The sequence below is a fragment of the Dipodomys ordii genome, unplaced genomic scaffold (genome assembly GCF_000151885.1).
Source record: "Dipodomys ordii isolate 6190 unplaced genomic scaffold, Dord_2.0 Scaffold12, whole genome shotgun sequence".
NCBI lineage: Eukaryota > Metazoa > Chordata > Mammalia > Rodentia > Heteromyidae > Dipodomys > Dipodomys ordii.
In genome coordinates this window covers 24,846,810-24,870,507 of record NW_012267228.1, presented here as the reverse complement: position 1 = coordinate 24,870,507, position 23,698 = coordinate 24,846,810, and the positions used below count along the sequence as shown (strand labels likewise).

At 43.9% G+C, this 23,698-nt stretch overlaps 1 protein-coding gene across 1 annotated transcript in view; it reads right to left on the bottom strand.

Moving 5' to 3' along the window:
* Nek10 (NIMA-related kinase 10) overlaps nt 1–23,698 on the bottom strand; it is a 153,621-nt gene that overhangs the window by 104,664 nt on the left and 25,259 nt on the right. The window contains exons 7-19 of the mRNA XM_013010302.1: nt 22,454–22,495; nt 20,315–20,393; nt 18,506–18,573; nt 15,662–15,741; nt 14,690–14,776; nt 13,444–13,668; nt 10,832–10,971; nt 9,445–9,506; nt 6,926–7,003; nt 5,071–5,135; nt 3,727–3,829; nt 3,509–3,637; nt 2,512–2,649 (exon numbers count right to left, since the gene is read on the bottom strand). Of these exons, the coding sequence (XP_012865756.1) occupies nt 2,512–2,649; nt 3,509–3,637; nt 3,727–3,829; nt 5,071–5,135; nt 6,926–7,003; nt 9,445–9,506; nt 10,832–10,971; nt 13,444–13,668; nt 14,690–14,776; nt 15,662–15,741; nt 18,506–18,573; nt 20,315–20,393; nt 22,454–22,495 (1,296 nt within the window). The remainder of the gene's footprint in view (nt 1–2,511; nt 2,650–3,508; nt 3,638–3,726; nt 3,830–5,070; nt 5,136–6,925; nt 7,004–9,444; nt 9,507–10,831; nt 10,972–13,443; nt 13,669–14,689; nt 14,777–15,661; nt 15,742–18,505; nt 18,574–20,314; nt 20,394–22,453; nt 22,496–23,698) is intronic.

Sequence of the window (23,698 nt, the reverse complement as noted above, 5' to 3'; positions counted from 1 at the left end):
ACATTCATTATATTGCTCCAAAATCAAAACTGTCTCTATAGTGCATTCATTTGAATTTCTATATACTTATTTTAAAACTAAGAATTCCAGGGCTGGGGGCACAGCTCAGATGGTAGGCACTTGTTTAGCAAGTCTCAACCTGAAACTGTAAAACAAAATTTAAAACTGTGTTGTATTACCTATCTGAATGAACATAGAGAACTGGAGAACAAAGATTCTGTTTAGTACTCTGCCCAACACAGACTTCATAAAGGCCAAAACCGACACGAAGTTATCTATGTTGAATACATAGCTTTACTGCTCTTTGTCTCTTTGCCTTACTACTTGTAAATACTGTCTGTGTCTGCTCACACTATTTCTGCCTTCCTATGCTCTCCATGATGATGAGCAGGAAGCTGAAATTCTCTGAGGAGCAACTACTAGTTGACAAGATGCTCCTCCTTACAGCCAAACTTTAGTCTGGCTCCCGTTCCCTTGTGCTGGCTCAGCCTTGTGCTTGGTTTGCTTGCGTTTTAGCAAGGACCCTGCTACGCCGCTTACCTCTTCCTATCCAGTCAAGGGCCTTCCCCTCTCGCTGACATCTGGCCAAGTTGCTCTTGGCAATTCCCCATCCACCCGTGCCCTCTCACCAGGGCCCCTGGATATCGGCTGCTCACCCAGTCCTTGTGGAATTCGGAGTTGCATTCAGTCTGTCTATTGCAACATGCTAACTCCTGTTGCAACAGCTCTGTATAAAGTCTTCCTGCCATTTTTTTTAAGTGCCTGGCAATTTCTCCCAACTGTTTCCTTAAGGATATGAATGGATGAGTCTTTCCTACAAATGAAAATTACTAAAATGTGTTGTGATTAGCTATTTTATAATGCAACTTGAAGTTGAAATGCCTCGGATTTCAGAAGAATGACTATTATTTGGGGTTTTCTTCCTGCTCTTTTGAGGGAGGAACTGCTCATTACCCACCAAAAGCCTGCTCTCTTGGCAGTAGACATGCTTGCTGATCAAAAGTCACTTCTCAGTCTGTCCCTCGGCTCTGGTGGCTGAGTGTGAGGGAAACGTGTGAACCCTCCGCTCTGGGCAGTGTTCCCCCTGATTTTCCCTCCGTGGCCATGAACACGTGTGTCTATGCACAGTCCAACCCAAGATGGCCCCGGAGCTAGCACAGTCCCTAGAGGGCTATGTGGAGCAGAGAGAAAACAGGGCCACCTGCTCTCGGATCATCACACGAAGGCAGGGGCCTACCCTGTCAGGTTCTTCTTTAAGCCCCTGTGTTCTGCATCCTCTGAGTCACCACAAATCCATTCTCACAATCTAGCTCCATGTTGAGGGATTCTGGAGTCCACATGGCCCTGCTTTTCTTACAACGTGTGCCAGAAGAGACCGGCAGCCTCGTCAGCGAGCAAGTAGCCACCGACTCTGAAACCATCATAGGGCACGGAGAACAACCCAACTGGCCCTGGATCTAGCACACTGTACAAAGGTACGGCTCATTTGGAGTCCAGTAAAGACCTGGACTTTGTGCTAGAAGAAACTCTGGATAGATTTCCCTACTTCTGAGCAAATAACTTTGCTAAATCTAATTTATGAGTATATAAAAGTCACCTACAAAATCAACTATTAATGATGCAATTGACTCTAATGTATAAAATGGTTCAGGAGAGTGGGTTTGGGCGAATAAAGCGCACACCTGTGTCTGGGCTAGACACTGTGCGGATATGATGGCAGAGAATGAACAGCAAGGAGACAGCTCTATCAGCAGGGCACTAGTGGCTCACGTCTGCAATCTTAGCTACTCAGGGAGCTGAGATTTGAAGATTATGGTTCAAAGTCCAGGAAGGAAAGTTCATGAGATTCTCATCTCCAATTAATGGCCAAAAAGTCAGCAGTGGAACTAAAGCTCAAGTAGTAGAGTGCCAGTTTTGAGCAAAACAAAACTAAGGGACAGCACCCAGGGTGAGTTCAAACCCCACTACTCCTGCTATGGGGATTATCCATAGCAGTTACAAAAACTGTGCTTGTAATGGTTTCTGGAAAACCAGAAAAGAAAACAGTGTGCTTTTAGATCGCAAAAAGAAACCTATTTCTCTCTGATATGTCGATTCAACTTTTCCACACAAAATTGTGTAATGACAGCTAGTTGAGCTATTAGTATAATGTTCTGCTCATGTGAATAAATAATAACCCATCTTGAAAATGCACACTGTAAACTGTATTTGAGGAATGTTAGCAGACTGGTTCCACTTCCAAAGTCAGGAAAGTCTTGGTCATATTCTTATACATGTCACTAAGTAACCGAACACTTTATAATATAATGAGCAAGAAATAGATGTGTTTGCAGAGAAGTATGGCTCTGTGTCAAGCCTTAGGAAAAATACTGGTAAAAATATGACTTCCCTATGCTCATTCCTGCACATTCCATTAGTTCCTAAGCAGCATGGAGAAAAATAGTAACAAACTCTATTTCAATGGCATTCACTTAAGGAAACCATCTTTAGAGACAAGAAGAAAACATTTACCTGCTCTTTAATTATTGTTAATTCAGAAACAATATTCTTTACACTGCTGTCTCGATCTTTTTTATCCTTTCCAAATGCTGGGTTATGCAAATTCACCTCTTTCATTGCTAAAAGATTTTGGCCACTCCGCTTTCTAACCTAAGGGAAGTAAAAGAAAAGGGGATAGAATGAGAGACAAAAAGGTAAAAGTAGAATAGATTAACAAAAGTCACATGGCTGCTCCAGGTACCAAAATAAGCCACAGCTTATTTACCTCAAAAATGTGTTAGGATAGAAAATAATTCTATTCTGACAGAGTTAATATGTATATATTTGTATGCGAGTATGTACTATCAGATAGAAATGGAATGTTTTCTAATAGCTCATCTGAAATATGTGTTTTTAGATGTGTTATTTTCTGGGCCAGTTTGCAATATTTATTATGATTTTTTTGCCTAAATACAGGAAAACTGATATGAATTAGGGAGTTATCATGCATTGGAGACAAGATATGTGGGGTATTTTTGAGAGATTAAAGATGTTTTTTTTGTTTTTGGGGGGTTTTTTTTGGTGCCAGTCCTGGGGCTTGAACTCAGGGCCTGGGTTGCTGTCCCCAAGTTTCTTCAACTCAAGGTTAGTGTTCTACCACTTGAGCCACAGCTCCACTTCTGGTTTTTCTGGTGGTTCATTGGAGATAAGAGTCTCACAAACATCCATGCCTAGATTGGCCTCAGTTCTCAGCCTCCTGATTAGCTATACTTACAAGCATGAACCATCTATGCCCTGCCAGAGATGTCTTTTTAAAAAGTCAGCAGCCAATTAATTACTAGAGCTGACAGTAGGTCAAAATCAGTGCAATTCTCTCTAAGCCTTTGGGTGAGAAAACTATTATAATGTTTCTATTGATTTGTTCATATTATTCCATGATAAGGACAGCAATTATAATAAGTATGGGTATTCAAATGAGCTGTCCCATTTCTTTAGGAATGTCAGACATGGTCCCCAAGGAAAAAGTCACCTTATAAACACAGCCAAAGGCTCCACTTCCAAGATGATCCAGAATTGCATAGTTGCCTATGTATTTTGAAGGAGCTTTGTTCTGATTAATGCTCTCAATATTCTCAGCAATTTGCTTCAGTTCATCCTCCTAACCAAATAATCAGAAGGAAAATGAGTTGTTTCAGCAATGCTATCCCAGCCATGGACCCGCCCAGACACTGAAGACTTGGGACTCACCGCTAACACATTCAGCTTCAATACCACTTTTTCATAAGCGCTGATATCACGAACATAATGACCTATGTCAATGAAGGCCTCAAACAGGTCGGTAGGGAAGAGTCTGTGGGGAAGAATACACAGAGAAGAACTTGGAAACTGTTGTTTATTATTTTCCTTTCAGATGTAGCTCACTCCCACATGAAACAATATTAATTTTCTTAGATTCCCATCAAAGTGGAGAGGTTAATACTTTCCAACTGCTATTTTAATTATGCAATAGAGTATTTGAAAATGAAGATAAAAACAAATGGAGAAGAATATTCTAAAGATCTGCTGTACACCTGGGGTACTGATGGCTCACACCTGTAATCCTACCTACTCAGGAGACTGAGATAAAAGATCATGGTTCAAAGTCAGCCTCGGCAGGAAAGTTCATAACACTCTTATCTCCAATTAACCAGAAAAAAATGCCAAGAGTGGAACTGTGACTAAAGTAGTAGAGTGCTAGTCTTGAGCAAAAGAGTTAAGGGACAGCACCCAGGTCCTGAGTTCAAGCCTCTGTATGTGTGTGTGTATCATTTCATAATATATTCTATATTATATTTATAAATAGTATATGACATAATATGAATGTTATGTAATATGTATTATATATTGTATTATTACTATATTATATATTTACACTATATTGTATATTATATCATATATAATGTATATTTATATACATTATGTATAAATTTATATATAATTTTAATGTTTTATGGAAATAAAAATACAGATAAGTTTAAAAACTGAGAGAATTTTGCATCATTTCCAAGATGCTGAGACATGATCATGGTAGTTTCATTATCTCTGTGACATTTAAGAAGTCCGAAAAGAAGCTGGGCACCAGTGCCTCACATTTGTAACCCTAGTTTCTCTCAGGAGACTGAGATCTGAGGATTGGGGTTCAAATCCAGCCCAGGCAGAAAAATCTGTGAGACTCTTACTTCCAATTAACCACAAAAAAGTTGAAGTAGAGCTATGGCTCAAGTAGTAGAGAATTAGCTTTGAGAAAAAAAAAAAAAAAAAAAAACAAAAACAAAAAAAGGGCCAGGGATAACACCCAGGCCCTGAATTAAGCTCCAGTATTGGCACAATGAAAGAAAGAAAGAAAAGAAAAGAAAAAAAGAGAAAGAAAAGGAAAGAAAGGGAAAGAAAAGATGGAAGGAGGGCGGGCGGGAAGGGGAAGGAAGGGAAAGTATGAAGAGGCACGGTCTGCACACAGCGGTTCTCTTCTTGATGCTTCTAGGTCAGATGTGAGCACAGCTCAGTCCAACAGTCCCCCAGATCCAAAGGTCTTACCTGGCTCCTGGCTCCTACCTTTTAAACAGAGGTCTGTTTCTTTCCATACTGAAGAGGAACCTCAAGGCTCTGAAAGCGTAACACTAGAAAATAAAAGCGAGTGTGATTCTTAAATGGGAGTTCGGCCACCTAAGCCATCTTCAGGACAGAAATGCCATGACGTAGACAGTAAAGGGACCTTGTTGTGAGCCCAAACTGAAACCAAAAATTTCCCATGCTGGGGACAGCTCTTGTATTTAAACAGTACTGATGTTCCTGCTCAGCCTTGTATTTGTCATCAATTCCTTTCTAGAATGTACAAGTGAGTACAGAGACGAGGCATCACTATGCTGGCAAACCAGATTTCCCAAGATTTCCAGGAGCTCAAGGTTTATTTCATTCCTGGCCTTCTATGAGTGCTTGAATATTGAGGTTTATATGAGAAAATAAACACTAGAAATGATGACATATAAAATAGCCACAAGCCTACTGAATTCAAACCTGACAAATTGGTCTCCTGAGGAAACAGTCTTTGGCATTCTCCAAATAGAACAATCCAAAGTGACTCCCTAGGACACTCCAGACAGCTAGGGAGGCGTAATAGAGAAAAACAAACTTCTGACATTTTGCAATGCTGAGTGAGAGGCAAAGTAACAGCGAAAAAGAAAGAAAGAAGAAATAAAGGAAGGAAAGAAGGAAAGAAGGAAAGAAGAGAGAGAGCAAGAAAGAAAGAAGAAAAAGAAGAAGGAGGAGGAGGAGGAGAAGGAGAAGAAGGAGAAGAAGAAGAAGAAGAAGGAGAAGAAGGAGAAGAAGAAGAAGAAGAAGAAGAAGAAGAAGAAGAAGAAGAAGAAGAAGAAGAAGAAGAAGAAGAAGAAGAAGAAGAAGAAGAAGAAGAAGGAAAGAAGAGAGAGAGCAAGAAAGAAAGAAGAAAAAGAAGAAGGAGGAGAGAAGAAGAAGAAGAAGAAGAAGAAGAAGAAGAAGAAGAAGATGAAGAAACAGAGATGGACAGACATAGACAGAAAGAGGAGAGGGGAGGGAAAAGGAGGGGAGGAGAGGTTTAAAAAAATCAAGGAGAGGAGGGCAGAGAAGAGAAGGGGTAAGGGGGAGGGGAGCGAAGGAGGGGAAAGGAGAGAAGGGGAGGGGAAGGGGGCAGCAGAAGGGAAGAGAGGGGATGGGAAAGAAGAGAGGGGAAGGGAGGGGAGAGAGGAGGAGAAGATGCAGAGACAGAGACAAGAAGGCAGGACAAACAGTAGATGGAGGGAAGAAAATTGAGAGAGAGATAAGAGACAGAGTAAGGGGGACAGAGAGAGCGCACCCTACCAAATCTGACCTGGAATCATTTTGTGAAATTGGTGATCTCGAAGCTGGGTGCCAATGGCTCACACCTCTAATTCTAACTACTCAGAAGACTGAGATCCGAGGATTGCGGTTCCATGCCAGCCCAGGCAGGAAAAGTCCATGAGACTCTTATCTCCAATGAACCATCAGAAAACTGGAAGTGGAGCTGTGGCTCCAAGTGGTAGAGTGCTCGCCTTGAGCAAAAAGAGCTCAGGGATGGTGCCCAGGCCCCCAGTTCAAGCCTCACAACCAAAAAAAAAAAAAAAAAAGTTGTTGATCTGAAAATAGAAGCCACATAAAATTGCCCAGAGGTCCAGGTGGAAACAAAATGGGCTTTTTTAAAAATAAATAAATCTCTCTCTGGCCAGGCACTGAGAACAGCCCTGTAACCTTAGCTCCTTGAGAAGTTAAGAGCAGCCTCTATAAATCTTATGTATCCTGCCTGTCAGCACAGACTTTAAGGTTCAAAACAAAACAAAAATCACAAAGTATTTTATCAAAGTTTCCCCAGATTTCAGTAGCTTTAACATTAAAGAGCAATGGCTATGCTTATTACCTGTAATAGATTCGTTTTTGCTGCGTTCTTTTGTTTATTTGGTAAAATTAGTTTCGCGATAGTATATACACCATTTTCCTGGAAAAATAAAGGAGCTATGTTATCAGTGACCATGACAATGTCACAGAGATGCACATGCATATAAAAAGCAACAAGCTGGGCACTGTTGGCTCAGGCCTATAATCCTAGCTACTCAGGAGGCTGAGATAGGAGGATTGAACTTCAAAGCCAGCCTGGATAGAAATGTTCCCGTGAGACTCTTATCTCCAATTAACCACTCAAAAACCAGCAGTGGAACTGTGGCTCAAAGTGGTAGAGTGCTAGCCTTGAGCAAAAGAGCTCAGGGACAGCACCCAGGCCCTGAGTTCAATCCCCATGACTGAAAAGAAAAAAAAAATGGCAAGACTTGTTAAAAATCATTTTGGAATTTTAAATATTACAGGCCATTACAATATAAAGCCATAAGCCAAAAGTTCCATTGTCTGTCTAGACTCCAGATAATTATTGTACACATTATGTAATTCTGAAGTGGTTTAACTATTTTTAAATGGAGAATGAGAAATTAAGAAGCCCAGAAATAAGGATTCAAATATCTTTATGCTTTTAATTTAAGTATCTAACTATGAAACATGTCTCCCTTTCTGTTTTTCATAAGTAAGCAATGCATATAGATCAATCATTGTATACTTGTTTTGTTTTTAAAAGAGAGAGAGAGAGAAAGAAGACTTTCACAGGCATGGCATCTCATGCCTGTAATTCCAGCTCCTTGGGAGGTAAAGATCATGAGGATTGAGGTTCCAGGCATGACTCAAGTGGTAGAGCTTCTACCTAGCAAGCAAGTGCGACCAAAAATTAATTAAATAATTAAGTTAATTAAAAGGCTAGGTTTGCTACTACATGCCTATAATCCCAGCCCCTGGAAAGCTGAGGCAGGAGGTTCACAAGTTCAAAGACAGCCCTCAATGAGCTGCATAATGTGACTTTATCTCAAAAATCCAACAGCTGAGGACATAGCATAGTTAGCAGGGTGTTTACTAAACGTGTGCAATGCCCTGGGTTTGGGCATCACGACAACAAAAACAACTAAAAAGGTTTAAAAAAATCAAAGAAAGAATGAAAAGTCAAAGAAAGCAAACAAAAGTAGTATGTGAAAACACCGTCTGCGTCTTTTCAGTCTTGTTTTTTTCCTATCAAACAATTTATTGCAGTGGGTTTTTTTTTCAGACTTAACTCTAATACAAAAATACACAGGGAAGAAGAACTTTCGAAGTACCTTCTTAGTGCTATTTCTCTATGTAGTTCAGACATCATCTATGTGTGGGCATTTGCATCAAATTGAGATCTCCCTGTTACGGCTACTCTGTAAATTATTCTAGAATTTCCCTCTTCCATACATGAAAAGCCAAAAATGTAGGCTGTCATGTTTTTCCAGGAGTCAAGCCAGTAAGTAATGATGCCAGCTGCTCCTCTAGGTGGCCAATGCCAAATGTCTGGCTCTGCCAACTTCCCCAGATGCAGCCCCCCCTTGTAACTTTACAGACTCGCTAACTTGAGAAGTCTGAAGTTTAACTTGGAGCCCCGGATGTTAACCCTCCAGAAATGTTCCTCCACAAACTTCAATAGGAGGTCACTGTTGCAACAGAAGCACAAGCCAGGGATGTACACATGGCAGGGAGGGGAGGAGGGAGGAGTATATGTGTGTGCACATGTGTGTGCTCACACCTATAACTATCCATACTGGATCAGCTGATTAATGAGTTATAGCTTGTGAAATCAGGTTTTCAACAGTAAATAATTTTTAGTGTCTCAATTGACCCAATATGAAGTTCTTCAACACGACTGCTATCTATCTCTCAACTATATGAAATGCTTAAAATAGTCTAAGCCAGCCACTGATGGCTCACACCTGGCTAATCAGGAAACTGAGATCTGAGGATCGTGGTTCAAAGCCAGCCTGGGCAGCAAAGTCACTAAGACTCTTATCTCTGTTGAACCACCAAACAGCCAGAAGTAAAGTTGTGGCTCAACTGGTAGAACATTAGCCTTGAGCGCACATACACACACACACACACACACACACACACACACACACATGATAATAATAATAATAATAACAATAATAACAAGCTAAGGGACAGTGCAAAGTCCCTGAGTCCAAGCCCCAGGACCAGCACCCAAGAACATAAATAAACAAACAAATAATAAAAAATATTTTTTGGGGTCCGGTAGTGGGGCCTGAACTCTGGGCCTGGGCGCTATCCCTTAGCTCTTCAGCTCAAGGCTAGCACTCTACCACTTGAGCCACCGCGCCACCTCCGGCTTTTTTTTCTTTTTTCTTTTTGCTTATGTGGTGCTGAGGAATCGAACCCAGGGCCTCAAGCATGCAAGGCAAGCACTCTACCACTGAGCCAACTTCCCAGCCCCAATAAAAAAATATTTTTAAAGTGCCTGGTGTGGTCCCACAGCCTGCGGGCTCAGCAGGACGTGGTTAAGGAAGCCAGGCCAGGTGGGTTTCTCACCTGAACCACCTGGTGGGCGTTGGTGTCATTCAGCACCAGTTCCGTGAGGGCCGCGCAGCAGGCTGGAAGGAAACAATCAACAGCATGGTGGTCACCTCTGTCTGGGTCACCACGGTGTGTGCCACCTCCCTGCCTGCCACCCCAGGGGATGTGACTCCGAAGTCTTTCTCCAAGACACACCAACTGCCATTCCGCACATCTCTGAGAGAGGGGAGCTGGCTTCTAATGGCTCCATCCCTCCCCTCCCACATGGCAGGTGCACCCAGTACACACCATGGTGTGCTTTACTTTTCTTTTGGCACTGAGGTATGAAATAAGTTGTGTGTGTGTGTGTGTGTGCGCGCGCGCACACGCGTGCACGCACGTGTGTGTGCACACTGGTACTGGGGCTTGAGCTTGGTCAAGGCCTGGGCGCCATTATTCCTTGAGCTTTTGTGCTCATGGCTAGTGCTCTACCACTCAAGCCACAGCACCACTTCCAACTATGTTAAGCCCCTTTTCAGTGTGCAGCTCAAGTACCCCACCTAAATGGGCACTGCCTGGGGCCCCCAAAGCTCCCTCGTACCCCTCCCTAGGCATCAGCCCTCCTTCAACCCCACCCATCCAGGTGACCTCTTCTTGTTTCTATCACCATCATCCTACCTACTCTTTGAGAGAGACTGGAAACCAGAGCTCTGAAATTCTGCTGGGTTTAGACTTTTGGGGTACCCTTCAAACAGGGAACCCCGAATGCTAGCCATACTGAGACAGAAGCCTTTCAGAATGAGTAGAAACTGGAGGGCAGGGGAGGGGGTAGCTCCACTTCTCTGTCCTCACACATTTCTGAAAACTTGTCTCCATTCTCCAGGAAATAGCAGGGAACAAAGAAAGTCGGCCTTGTCCTACCCCAGCACCCCTTTCTCCCTCCTGGGCCCCCTCCTACCATCCACCCTGACCTGTTGTGCTTCTGCTCTGCCTGCAGTCCCCACTGCTCCCAAAGGCCAGGAACTGCAAGCCGGGCTGGAACTGCACGACTGCTCAAGGGAGCTTAGCCAAGAAAGGCTACTCCTGCTTGTGGGGTGAAAACACCCACACAGAGCAGCATGCTCCTCAGCTGAGAGGAGGCTGCTTCCCGGTGCCTGGTAAGATGGGTACATGCACTGGAGATTCTCCCTTTCCAAAATCCATCTCTCCCATCTGTATGCGCGTCTCCCCAAGTTCAGTGGAAAGAGGAGGAAACACCAGAAACCAAGAAGTTTTTGCTCTCCATCCGGAGTTAACTTCACTTTTGCAACTACATTAATGGTGTCTAATTCACACCATCGTGCTAATCTTGTCACAGGGAATACCATTGCCACATGTCAATTGTAAAGGAACAAATAAAAACCTGATGGTATCACATCAATACCTGCTTGAAGGGAGAAAGTATTTTCCTGTATTTCCCGAGGGCTTAAATTGTCTGACAAATGAAGCTGCTGGATCCGGCCTGCAGCATTTGCACTAGACAGGCTGCCGATGGAGGAGCGGTCAGAAACAAAATTTCTGTCCCTGAAAAAAAGAAAAGTTGATGCTCACGCAGTTTGTTGGGTTTTCCTTTCCATCCACCCTTTCTGTGTCCTGTTGAAAACCTGTTTGACCTCCGCTAGGTCAGAAAGTTTTCTTCTACATTATCTTTATTGTTTCACTTCCCAGCCCAACTAGTGTTGTACTTGGTATGTGGTGGAGTACCTTCCTTCTTTCCCTTCCCCTCCCTCTCCCTCCTTTTCCCTTCCCTCCCCTTTCTTCTCTTTTTCTTCCCCCCTCCTCTTTCCTTCCCTCCCTCCTCTCCCCTTCTCTCTCCTTCTCCTTTCTCTTCCTCCTCTTCCTCTTTCCTTTCCTTCCCTTCCCTCCCCTCCCTCCCTTTCCCTTTTCTTTACTTACTTTCCCCTCGATCATCTCGGATTACTGACTCTGCACTAGTTATGGGAAAGGTCATCCGTCCCCCCTAGAACTCTGTATTTCACTGCAATTAACTCACTTGAATACAGCTCAATCCACATCATTCTAAGTTTTCTTTTCTTCGCTGAAACTGTAATCCTCCTTTATTTTAGGAAAGTGTCTTTGGACTCCTTTGTCCCTATTTATTTGCTGTCTACCTCCATGATCCCAATCTCCAAGGGGGCACCCTATCTTTTCCTGACTAGACCTTGCATCTTGCACCTCCACTCATCCCCCCGTCCCTCTCCTCGGTGTTATCTGTGGCTTTGCTGTGCTTGTTCTGCACTGTGCTGTTTTGAGGTCTGGTAGCCCATGGGTATTGTTCCATGCTCCTCTTCTGTCCAGCTCCACAAATTCCTTCCTTTGGCTGCCCTATTTTCTCATCTAGAATCTCATTTCATAAACCCATGTTCTGCCTAAGAATCTAAAACACTAACCTATTTGTTTATTTAATGCACCATTTTGCACAATAAATTCCTTATTGGTCTTTATTCTGCTTCGTTCTCTCAATTTATACATTTTGTCTGAGACAGTCTCACTGCATTGAGTCCAGGCCAGATTCAAACTTGAAATCCTGCCCCCTCAATCTCCTCAGTATTGGGATTACAGGCTTGCCACCACATCCCACTCACTTATTATTTTTTATGGCAGCATATCTATCTGGATTTAATGGACCCACATATAATGTGAGTGATGTCTCCTTGATTCTCCTTATGCCATTTAGTTCACACCTATCCTTTCTAAAATGGGCATGGGAAAGGCAGTTGGACTAGGGCAGGAGAGAGCTGCAGTCGATGGTCTTATCTGTCAACACAATTTTCTTAGAGATCACACTGAAAGGATCATTCTACCTAAGTAAGAATATGGATTTGCAGATGAACACAGTAGCTCCCAGCTACTCAGGAGGCAGAGAGCTGGAGCAATTACATTGCAACATTCATCAAAAAAAAAGTTTAATTTCAAACTACTTTAACAAGTTATCCCTTCTTCCAATCCTCCACGCTCATGGCTTAGAATGACATTGAAATTCTATTTTTTTAATGTGCTGAGGATCAGGCCTACCATCTCATGCATGCCAGGCAAGCATGAAAAGCTCAATGGAAATTAGAGAAGCACAAAGAGACCAGGGTCAGTAATATGATCACCATTTTATGGTTAATATTTTCTCCTATTCTAAATTATACCTGAGGTATACTAACATAGGCCATGCTTTCTCTTTAAAGACAGTTGATATTGCCTGATACCTGGCTGGTGCCTATAATTCTAGCTACTCAGGAGCCTGAGATCTGAGAATCACTGTTCAAAGTCAGCCTGGGCAGGCAAATCTGTAAGACTGTATCTCCAATTAGCCAGCAAAGGCTTGGAAGTAAGTGATATGGTTCAAGTGGTGGAGTGCTAGCCAGGATTTAAAAAGCTGAGTGAGAGAGTCTAAGGCCCTGAGTTCAAGCCACAGTAGTGCCACACACACACACACACACATAATATATATATATATATATTTCGATAAATATATATTTATACATTGTTAACATAAGTTATATATCTGTCACATTTTATTTTAAGATGTATCTTAATATATTTTAAAATAAAAATTTTAAATATTATTTATTACAAATCTAAAAATAATTAAAATATGTATTATTTGTATTTAGATACTTATATATGTAAGTGTGTGTGTGTGTGTGTGTGTGTGCACGCACACACCATTACCATTTGTGGTGTGCGGCTGCTTCTGTTTTCTTAGCACAGTACCTGGATCTGGCCCCAGGAGTGTCAGGCAGGACCAATGTCCTCCTTGGCCATCAGGGGAACTCCCTGCGGCCTACCTCTGCGCCCAGCCGCACTCAGCATTGCTGCCCGCACCGTGCAGGCGGGCCCTGCACACACACCTGCCAGGATTCCTAAGGGACTGCAAAGGTGAGGGCGACATGCCCAGGGCAAGAACGCGAACCACGGAAGACAGCCCAGCGGGCAGGGCAGCCTGGGGCGCCCGGACCCGGGGGTCGTCTGGGCCCCTAGCCCTGGGCCCCCGGCCGCCCTTACCCGCGCAGAAGGTGAAGCAGCTGCTTGATGCCGCCCCAGGTGCGGATCTCCACGCTGGTCTCGGGGTCCTCGCAAACCTGGACCAGAATCCACACGACGCTCCAGAGCAGCTTTAGGTGGTCCGAGTGCAGCAGGCTGAGCAGGACCGGGATGCCCTCGAACAGCTTCACCTGCTCCTTCACCTGGGGCTCGGCGCACAGGAGGCGCAGCAGCTCTGCCGTGAGTCTGGAGGGGGATGGAGGGGGGGGTCACGGCGCCTGACCCGATGGCCTGGCATGTAGATGGAACCCACACACCCAGGGCCCTCGCCACACAGTGCCGGGCTGGACTGCCCCGCCAGGCTAAGGCCGCGAGCAATACCGCCAGAGAATTGTTCTTTAGTTACAGAAAAATGAGCAGTGGGCACGTGTAGCCTGCTGGCTGTGGCTTGGGGCCACCTAGCAGATCAGCTAACAAACCCTACTGACCTAGCCCAGCAGCCCTTTAATCCTAGCTACAAGGAGACTGAGACGTGAGGATCCTGGCTGGAAGCCCCAAAGTCCGTGAGACTCTTATCTCTCCAAATTAATGCCGGAAGCAGAGCTATGGTTCAAGAGGTACAGTGCCAGCCTTGAGCAAAACAGTTCAAGTGCCTAGGCCTGAGTTCAAGCCTCCATTGGCACACACACACACACACACACACACACATCTCTACTGGCAGCCCAAGCAGGAAATTCTATGAGATTCTTATCTCCAAGAAACCAGGAAAAAGCCAGGAATGCCAGCCTTAACAACAAAGCCAGAGTGTGAGGCCCTGAGATTAAGCCCAGCCCTAACGCACACACGCACGCGTGCACACACACACACACACACACACACACACACACACACACACATCTCCAGTTAACCACCAAAAAGACAGAAGTGGAGCTGTAGCTCAAGTAGTCGAGGGCTAGCCTTGAGCAGAAAAAGCTCAGGGACAGCACCCAGGCCCTGAGATCAAAGTCAGAAGCAGCAAAGAACAAAAACAGAAACAAAAAGTAAATAAATGCAATAAATGAAAGTATTAATGATAGAATCCTAAGCCTAAAAGCAGCACAAGCCTGAAGAGAAATAAACGCACTTCTCTGTGTGTCGTCAAGTTTAACAGGAAATACCTGCCAGGCTGACTCGTGATAGCCAGTTCACAGCACAAATAAAACGACATGGTAAATACAAGCATTTGCCTCAAATGTCAGACATGTTTTTCAAGTATTAACAACCCTACCTTTTGGAAAGCAAGTCGTACTCGTGTAAAATCATCAACAGATTCTCTACAATGTTGAGTTCACTTATCTTCTCCCTACATTCTGGGCTGTAAATTTTAAAATGTTAGTATTTATTAAAAGCATATTTCATTGCGTCCACTGATTTAAGAGTCTAGCTGTCATATTATATTAGAACAGGAATCATATGCTGTTCACAAACACACATATAATATACACATAAGCCATAATCTATTTATTGGCAATGAAGTATATTTATTTTATTTAAAATTGTGACAACTAGAGAAAGACATGGTTTCTAAAAAACAACAACAACAAAAACAGAAAGTTTCACAATGCTTGAAAGTGTTCTGTAGGTTAAAACTTACACACAGGTAAGAACGAAAAAAAATAGAGGGAGATTCAAATGGCAAAGATATATTGTGGTAATTCTGAATGGAGAAGCAACTAAAGGTTGGGTAAAAAGACTTGGTTAAATTTTCAGGTAAGAAAGAAAAGGATACTAGGCACTGGTGGTACATGCTTATCATCCTAGCTACTCAAGAGGCTGAGATCTGAGGATCACCAGGCGAGGCAGACCAATTAACCAACAAAAGGGAGAAAGTAGAGATGTAGCTCAAGGGGTAGAGCACCAGCACTGAGTGAAAAGTCATTGAGGAAGGAAAGGAGGGAGGAAGGGCGGGTGGGGGGAGAGGGGGACGGGGAGAGGGAGGGACAGAGAGAGAGAGAAAGAGACCAAAGGAAGGAAGGAGGGAAGGAAGGGAGCGAGGGAGGGAGGGAGGAAAGGAAGAAATTCTAAATGGTTGTTTGCTTTTCTAAATTAAATTTTAAAATGATGCTTTTGCCCAACATTCTCTTCAACAACAGGTAAGTGTTCATGCTTTTTAAAACCAGATGGCCATTCAAGGGGTTTGATCTGTGTCTCCTGCTGACCCACTAGAACCTCAGAGCTAGAAGCATAATAAGACACTTACCTTTCTGCTAAGCTAGCCAGGGCCAAAAGAGCACCCAGTAGGACGCTAGTGTCCCGAGCACCAAGCAAATTTACTAATGTCTGAAAAATGAAGAAAAACCATTTAATTAGGTAAGTACAATGTGCTTCTCGAATGGTAGAATGCTTCCTTACAAAGACATAGAGGCTTAGCCACTTTTTGTTCTTGGGATTTTTTTTGGAGGGGGGGGGTTGTTTGTTTGTTTTTGTTTGCTCAGGTTTAGTGGGTGTATTTGCATACACATTACACATAAACACAATTCTCTAAGTAAAACCGTAATTTACTAAGGTGATTCTACTTAGCAAAAAGTTATTAGACAGGCTCTTTTCATTTAAAAAAAATGTAGTCAATATAGAGGCTTAATCTTAAGTTCACAAAGTTTTGTTAAACATTCAAAACCTCAGGTTCTTGCTGGGTGCCAGTGGCTCACACTTGTAATCCTAGCTACTCAGAAAGCTGAGATCTGAGGATCATGTTCAAAGCCAGCCTAGGCAGAAAAGTCGGTGACTCTTATCTCCAATTAGCCATCAAAAGATAGAAGTAGATGTGTGGCTCAAGGATGTGAGGGTGATCTGGCTGCGACATCTGTCACCCCATTGGTGGCCAGGGTTGATTTGGATATGTGGCTCACGTGATAGAGCATCAACCTTGAGCCAAAAGGCTAAGGGACAGTGCCCAGAACCTGAGTTCAAGCCCAAGTTATTGGCACAAAATAAAAAACCCTTCTTTACAGAAGCCCAGTGCTCATTTCCTCTTTAGTTTGGAACTCCTGACAGAAGCACTTTGAAGCTGTTCCCTGCCCAGAACAAGAGACTACAAAGCCTAGAGAGATAGGACCGGCCACTGCTGTTCCTCCCTCCCTTTACTGCCACAGCACTTTGTTCAGCACTTGTGACCACCATTACCCCAGCCTAAGTAAATGGGAGGCTATCATTCTGTTAGCACCCAGCCATTGAGAACTCACTCTGAGCTGAGAATTGTGCAAGGCTCATTCCAAATGACAGGGCTAGCCATGTGCCTCACGCTGTGGATGCTCTACTAGCATCTACTAGATAAGAATCTGACTGTCCTCAGCATTATCCTAAATAATGCATCTCTAAATCTGGATTTTGCCTTCCCTGAGTTGTCATGAATGCAAATTCTCTTCTCTACAATTTCTACAGGATGCCTCCAAACATGTTCAAGTCAGAGCTATAGCCTGTATGATGACGGCTAGAATGATTTTTTGGTTTCCAACAAATGGGCTTTTTTTTTTTGAAGTACTGGGATTTGAACTCAAGGCCTTGAGCTTGCCTGGGTGAAACTCTACTACTTAAGCTGTGACTCTAGCCCTGCTTTCTGCTGGTTCTTTGGGGGATGGAGTCTAGAGAACTTTTCTGATGGGACTGGCCTCAAAATCTCAGCCTCCTCATTAGCTAGGATTCTTAGAGTGAACCACCAGTCCCCAGATATTTCTGCTGCTTGCTTTCCTTCCTTCCTTCCTTCCTCCTTCCCTTCTTTCCTTCCCTCCCTCCTTCCTTCCTTCCTTCCTTCCTTCCTCTCTTCCTTCCTCCCTTCCTTCCTCTCTCCCTTCCTTCCTTCCTCTTCTTTCCCCCTCTTTCTTCTCCCCCTCCCCATCCTCTCATAATGCAGCTATCATTATTTCTCTGATCACATCCTTATTTTATTCTCTTACTTCTCTCCCTCTCACTCAGCCCACTTTCTGTCCTCTAACATAATGTTTTTGCGACCTTCAATCTCCGAAATGACTATTTTTACAACTTTGCCATGTCCACTTGATACCTCAGTGCTAACTATTCTTCACATTTTTTTTGTGTGGCCAGTCCTGGTGCTTGAACTCAGAGCCTGGGCACAGTCCCTGAGCTTCATTTGCTCAAGGCTAGCGCTCTACCACTTAAGCCACAGTGCCGCTTCTGGCTTTTTCTGTGTATGTGGTACTGAGGAATTGAACCCAGGGCGCTTCTTGCATGCTAGGCAAGCACTCTCCCACTAGGCCACATTCCCAGTTCCTATTCTTCAAATCTTAAGTAATATCAATTAAATGAATGGCTGTTTCAATAAAGGGTTGGCACATGCAGTCAGCTACAACCATCTATCCGCTAGACCACAGGCAGCATGTGCCAACAAGTCTGAAGCTAGGAGGTGGCTCCCTGAGATAGGAGAACTGTATAGATACATACATATGAATTACACAGGGTATGTAAGAGTGTGTGTGCGTGTGTATGTGTGTGTGTGTGTGTGTGTGTGTGTGTGTGTGTGTGTGTGTGTGTGTGGTGCTGGAGATCTAACTCAGGGCCTCATGCATGCTAGACAAGCTCTCTACTACTGGGCCACATCCTCTAACTCCTTAAAATGTGTATTTGGTTCATGGTCTTGTAACCCGGTACCATGTTATTAGAAAGCCACATCACATGACACTGTCTATATTCAACCATACCTGACCAACAGACAGTAGCAACTTCCTATGGTTCAAATAATACAATCTTCTAAGACCTATGGGTTTGTTTCTAAGTACACAGGATACATTTTGTTTGCCGATTTCCATTTCCTTATTTACAATTGCATACCTAGGGTCAGTTTACACATAAGCCAGTTCTTAAGCAACATTTAAATTAAGCAATCAACTTAGTTTGTATTAAAGGGCATATACTACAGAGAAAAGGACATGAGAAAAGGCTTTGTGTCCTTTGTCTGTACGGACGCCATGCACCGATGAAGAAGCAGGGTTCAGGCCACGTGCCACAGCTGGGGCCGGCTTGGCAAGTCTGCAGGTCGCTAGGGCAAGGGCGTGGACACGTGGCCGGGACGCAGGCTGGCACCACTCACCTTGTGCGCACCGCTGGCTGTGACCCATTCTCGCTGCTCTTTGATGGCAGCAAGTTTTTGGAAAATGTCTACAAAGAAAGGAAGGAAGTGAACGTGAGATCCAGAGTTGAAGAGATGCAGCAGTCAGAATCTGGGGCTCCCAAAGGGCTGCTTTTTAAACCCTCAATCACCTGACACATCCAATATAAAATAAATCTGTAATCATCTGATAAACAAGTGCTAGCAAAGGTAAGCATCTCCTACTACTTCCAAGTTCCTGCCCAAGTTCAAGGCCTGCTCTGTAGAGATCCAGAGCGCCTTCTGAAAAATCTCAGCTTGTATCTAATACCTCCCGCTAAATAGCTCAGTAACGGGAAGTTAGGAGTATGGAAAAGCTGAGGGAACAGGTGTCCAGAAAGAAGCTTCCTGGAGCCTGGGGCCTGCGGCCTGCCACAGAGTCTGCTCTCCCTGTACCTGAAGGTCAGTGCTGCCTGGCAAACAAGCGTGGGGAACCAGGGTCAGGAAGTCCTCAGCCACACCTGGGTAACAGGTGGGGGGAGGGGAAGCCACGTGGGAAATGAGGCATTTTTCACATACAGAGTAGACCTACATCCTCATTTCACTATATTTCACACCAAATTTTTCTCTTTTTTTCCTTTTTTTTTTTTTTGTCCCAGTACTGGGGCTTGAACTCAGAACCTGAATGCTGTCCTTTAGCTTTTTATGCTCACAGCCAGCACTCTACCACTTGACCCATAGCTCTACTCATGACCTTTTGGGTGGATAATTGGAGATAAGAGTCTCGGACTGCTGGGAAGGTGGCTCAGTGGTAGAGCGCTTGCCTTGGATGCATGAGGCCCTGGATTTGATTCCTCAGCACCACATAAGCAAAAAGAAAAAAGCCAGAAGTGGTGCTATGGCTCAAGTGGTAGAGCGCTAGCCTTGAGCTGAAGAGCTGAGGGACAGCGCCCAGGCCCAGAGTTCAGGCCCCACAACTGGACCACCTCCCCCCCAAGAGTCTCGGACTTTCCTTTCCAGGCTGGCTTTGAAGCTAGATCCTTGTATCTTAGCCTCTTGAGTCTCTAGGATCAGAGGTGTGAGCCACCAGTGCCTGGCATTACCTTTTCTTTTTAATGCTGTGGATGTCCTAAATTCTAAGGTAGCCTTTATTGCTAATCAAATTTTGGACGTGACAGCTGACATCTGTGACATTTTAACAGAACTCAGAGGCTCTTCAGAGGAATAGAAACAAAAGGTCTTTGTTTTTCTTTTTGTCTTGTTTGTTTATCTGTCTTTGAGAGGGCAATGGGGGTGCATAGGGATGAAGGGCCAAAGGGTGGACGTGGTACTCACTAGACTTTACATGGGAAAAGAACTATACACCGTGCGGGCAGAAATCTGGGAGAGAGAGAAGGAAGGGGGCATTGTCCAGAAAGAAATGTACTCATTGCCTGACTTATCAAAGAGTTACCCCTCTACATCACCTTTATAATAATAAAAAAATAATAACCTTAAGATATAAATGTATGTGTATGGATATGGGAGCCTCCTCACATAAAATAAATTGTGCTTTCCAAAATAATGTGCAGATCATTACATTCAGTGGCAAAAGATCTCCAGCACAGAGACTTTTAGAAAGTCTCTGTGCTGGAGATCTTTTGCCACTGAAAAGTCTCTGTGCTGGAGATATTTTGCCACTGAATGTAATGATCTGCAGACTCTCATACCCTCACAGAGAATGGAGACATTCCTAGGTATTGAAGGTAAGTGCCATCTTGCCTATTCTAGCAAGCGCAGGAAGTTCGCCACATCCCTGCCCGCGTGCCTTACATGTCATGTTGACGAGCTTGTCCACGCTGTGCTGCTCTTCCCCGTAGCCAAGGTACTCGTGAGCCACCATCTCCATGTACTACAAGGACAACAAAGCCGGTCAAGAGCACAAAGCAGCATGCAGTTCCTAAAATAGGCTCTAGGTGGCGCAACGGGCACCAAATCCTACTCTGCTTCTTGTTCCTGATTTCTTCCATGGGCTTCTAGCTTTCTTATAGGTCTTGTAGATGAGAGTGGGGCCCATCTAGAGATTGGGTGCATGCAAAAGCACCAGAATACGTAAATGAGCAAGTTAATGGTCTCATTTAGTACCCAAATATGAGAAGGAGGAAGGGAATATAAGGAATGTGTGTGTGTGTGTGTGTGTGTAGATCTGTGTGTGTGTTACACAGTACATACAAATTGAATTCTTTGATGTACCTTTTAGAAGATTTCTTTATAACAACTGCATATATTTTAGTAACCTTTTATTTTATAATATACAAAATGACACCTAACCAGCATGAAGGCTGATATTACTAATAAGAATAAAATAACGTGGCAGTACACACCTATATCCTAGCTAATAAGGCAGAGATCAAGAGGGTTACAGTTCAAGTTCAGCCCGGGCAAAAAGTAAGACCCCATCTAAACCAATGCGCCTGGTATGGAGATATGTACTTATGATACCAGTTACAAGAGTTACAAGGTGGCTCAGTGGTAGAGCGCTTGCCTTGCATGCCTGAGGCCCTGGGTTCGCTTCCTCAGCACCACATAAGCAAAAAGAAAAAAGCCGGAAATGACGCTGTGGCTCAAGCGGTACAGCTCTAGCCTTGAGCTGAAGAGCTGAGGGACAGCGCCCAGGCCCAGAGTTCAGGCTCCACGACCGGACCCCCCTCCCAAAAAAGAGAGACTTTAAATAGGAGGATCATAGTTCAGAAACATGGATTTATTATCAACATCATTCTTAGGAAGCTAGAGTGGTAGACATCTGGAATTCTAACACTCAGGAGGCTGAAGCAGGTTTCTGAGTATAAGGCCCAACTGAGCTACACAGCAAGACTTAGCCTCAAAATGGTGTTTTGCATGTGTGTGTGTGTGTGTGTGTGTGTGTGTGTGTGTGTGTTTTATTAATGACTGAAAATGTAGCTTGGTGATAGAACACTTGTCTAGCACACATAATGCCCATAATCCTAAGTATGGCAGAAATATTTCCTTAAAAATACTAGTTATAGGGCCAGGTGCCAGTGTCTCACACCTGTAATCCTAGCAACTCAAGAGGCTAAGATGTGAGGATCATGGTTCGAAGTTAGCCCAGGCAAGAACGTCTGTAGGACTCTTATCCCCAACTAAACGCCAGAAAATGGCAAGTGGAAGAGCACTAGCTTTGAGCACAAAGAGGCTCAGGGACAGTGCCCTGACTTCAAGCTCCACAACAGACAAAAAGATAAATAAATAAAAATACAAGTCAGTTTTTCTGTATACACTATAGGTGACTTGGCCACTTCAAAGCATCACATGTACTAATAAACTCAAGCCTTTGATTTGCTCAGCATCTACAATCTTCCCCTGCTTCCTTTCCCTCAAATACAATTCAGGATACTATCAAAACATAAGATTAAGAAACTATATGCAGTAGGTTATAAAAATATTTTTCAAAGGATAAAAAATAATGAAATCCAAGTCATTCCTTACTTCATCTATTTATCAATATCTTTGTGAGCATACTATTTTTATTTAAAGAAATTAAACATCATAATTCATTTCCCATCCCATTTTCTGTGCAACACTGACAACTTAGCTTGCCAGCCAATGCCTGATTCCTGTCATCATTAACCAAAGACATGTTAAAGTACATTTTTTTGTTTCAGCAGGTTGATGAAAATGAACCCAATTATCCAGAAAGAAATTATTATCCCTCCCTGCCCGGTGAGTGTCTACCTCGAGCTCACTCATTTCAACTCCCTCTTCCCCAAACAAGTAGTACCTCACAGCATACTACAACACTTCTGATCTCTCTCTCTCTCTCTCTCTCTCTCTCACACACACACACACACACACACACACACACACCCTAATCCTACACACACACACCCTAATCCTTACCCAGAGCATGGCACAGAATGAAGAGGCAAGACAAGATGCACAAAAGACCCTTACCTGCGCTAGGTTCTCAATACCACCCAAGTTGTAGAGTATTTCCTGAGAAGAGAAAAACAACAGGAGATACATGAAGGATGGGGGCCATGTGGAAGTACAGTTTGGGACCTTTTCATTGAGTGGTTCAATTTGTGATTGTTTCCAGAAGATTCTCATTCTAATGGAAATGTGGGAAATTCAGCATGTGACGTGCCTGTCACATTCAAGATAACCAAGACAGGTGTGGGTGGCTCACGGCTATAATCCGAGCTACTCAGGAAGCTGAGATCTGAGGGTCATAATTTGAAGCCAGCCTGGTCAGGTAAGTCTGTGAAACTCTTATCTCCAATTAACCACCAGAAAACCGGAAGTGGCGCTGTGGCTCAACGTGGTAGAGTGCTAGCTTTGGCCAAAAAAAAAGAAGCTCAAAGACATCCCTGAGGCCTGAGTTCAAGCCCTGTGACTGACAAAATTAAATAAATAACTGGTTACTGGAATATGGAGGTTGGGAGGACAGGGAAACAATAGACATGTGCTCAGAACACTGTCTGTTCCTCGCGTTTGGTAGTTCTTCCTTGGTCATCATAAAAGGTGACACTGGAGAGATTGAAGACGCAGCTTCATTCAACTCTTCCATGTCTCCATGAGGCCCCTAAGACTAAGAAAGGAAGCCATCTTGCCTGGCACAGATCCTAGAGGAGCCAAGCATCACCCAGATCCCAGCACCTTCATTTGGGCCGTTGTCTAGTGTAGGTAAGCCAAGCAGTACAGCCTCACTCAGGAGCTGATTAGAAATAGAGTTCCCCACCCCTCCAGACCTGCCCCTGCCACATTCTCTTTCAACAAGACCCTGGTTATTTGCATAAATAAAATTACATGAGAAGTCCCAGATTTCAAACGACAATAAAATAAAAAACGCATGAATTCCCATAAGGCTTCCAGCTTCTCTGTAACATGAATACTAATCTAAGGGGGAAAAAAACAAGGGCAGCAAGGGTCTGAGCATGAGAAGTGGAAATGGGGTTTCACACCAACTCTCCAAGACAGGCAGGAATGGCAGGGCTGGCACCGGCTTCCTGAGACCGGGCAGCAGAAGCTGTCAACCGCAGCATGGCTTTTATGACCTTGCCCAACAATTCTTGGCAACCCAGGATGTTACACAACGGCTGGGGACATCACATGCTCTTCTGAGCGGGAAGACTGCCAGCAGCAGGGCCGGGAGAGGAGAATCCCCTTCTACGGAAAGGCTGGTGATCTGGGGCCTGA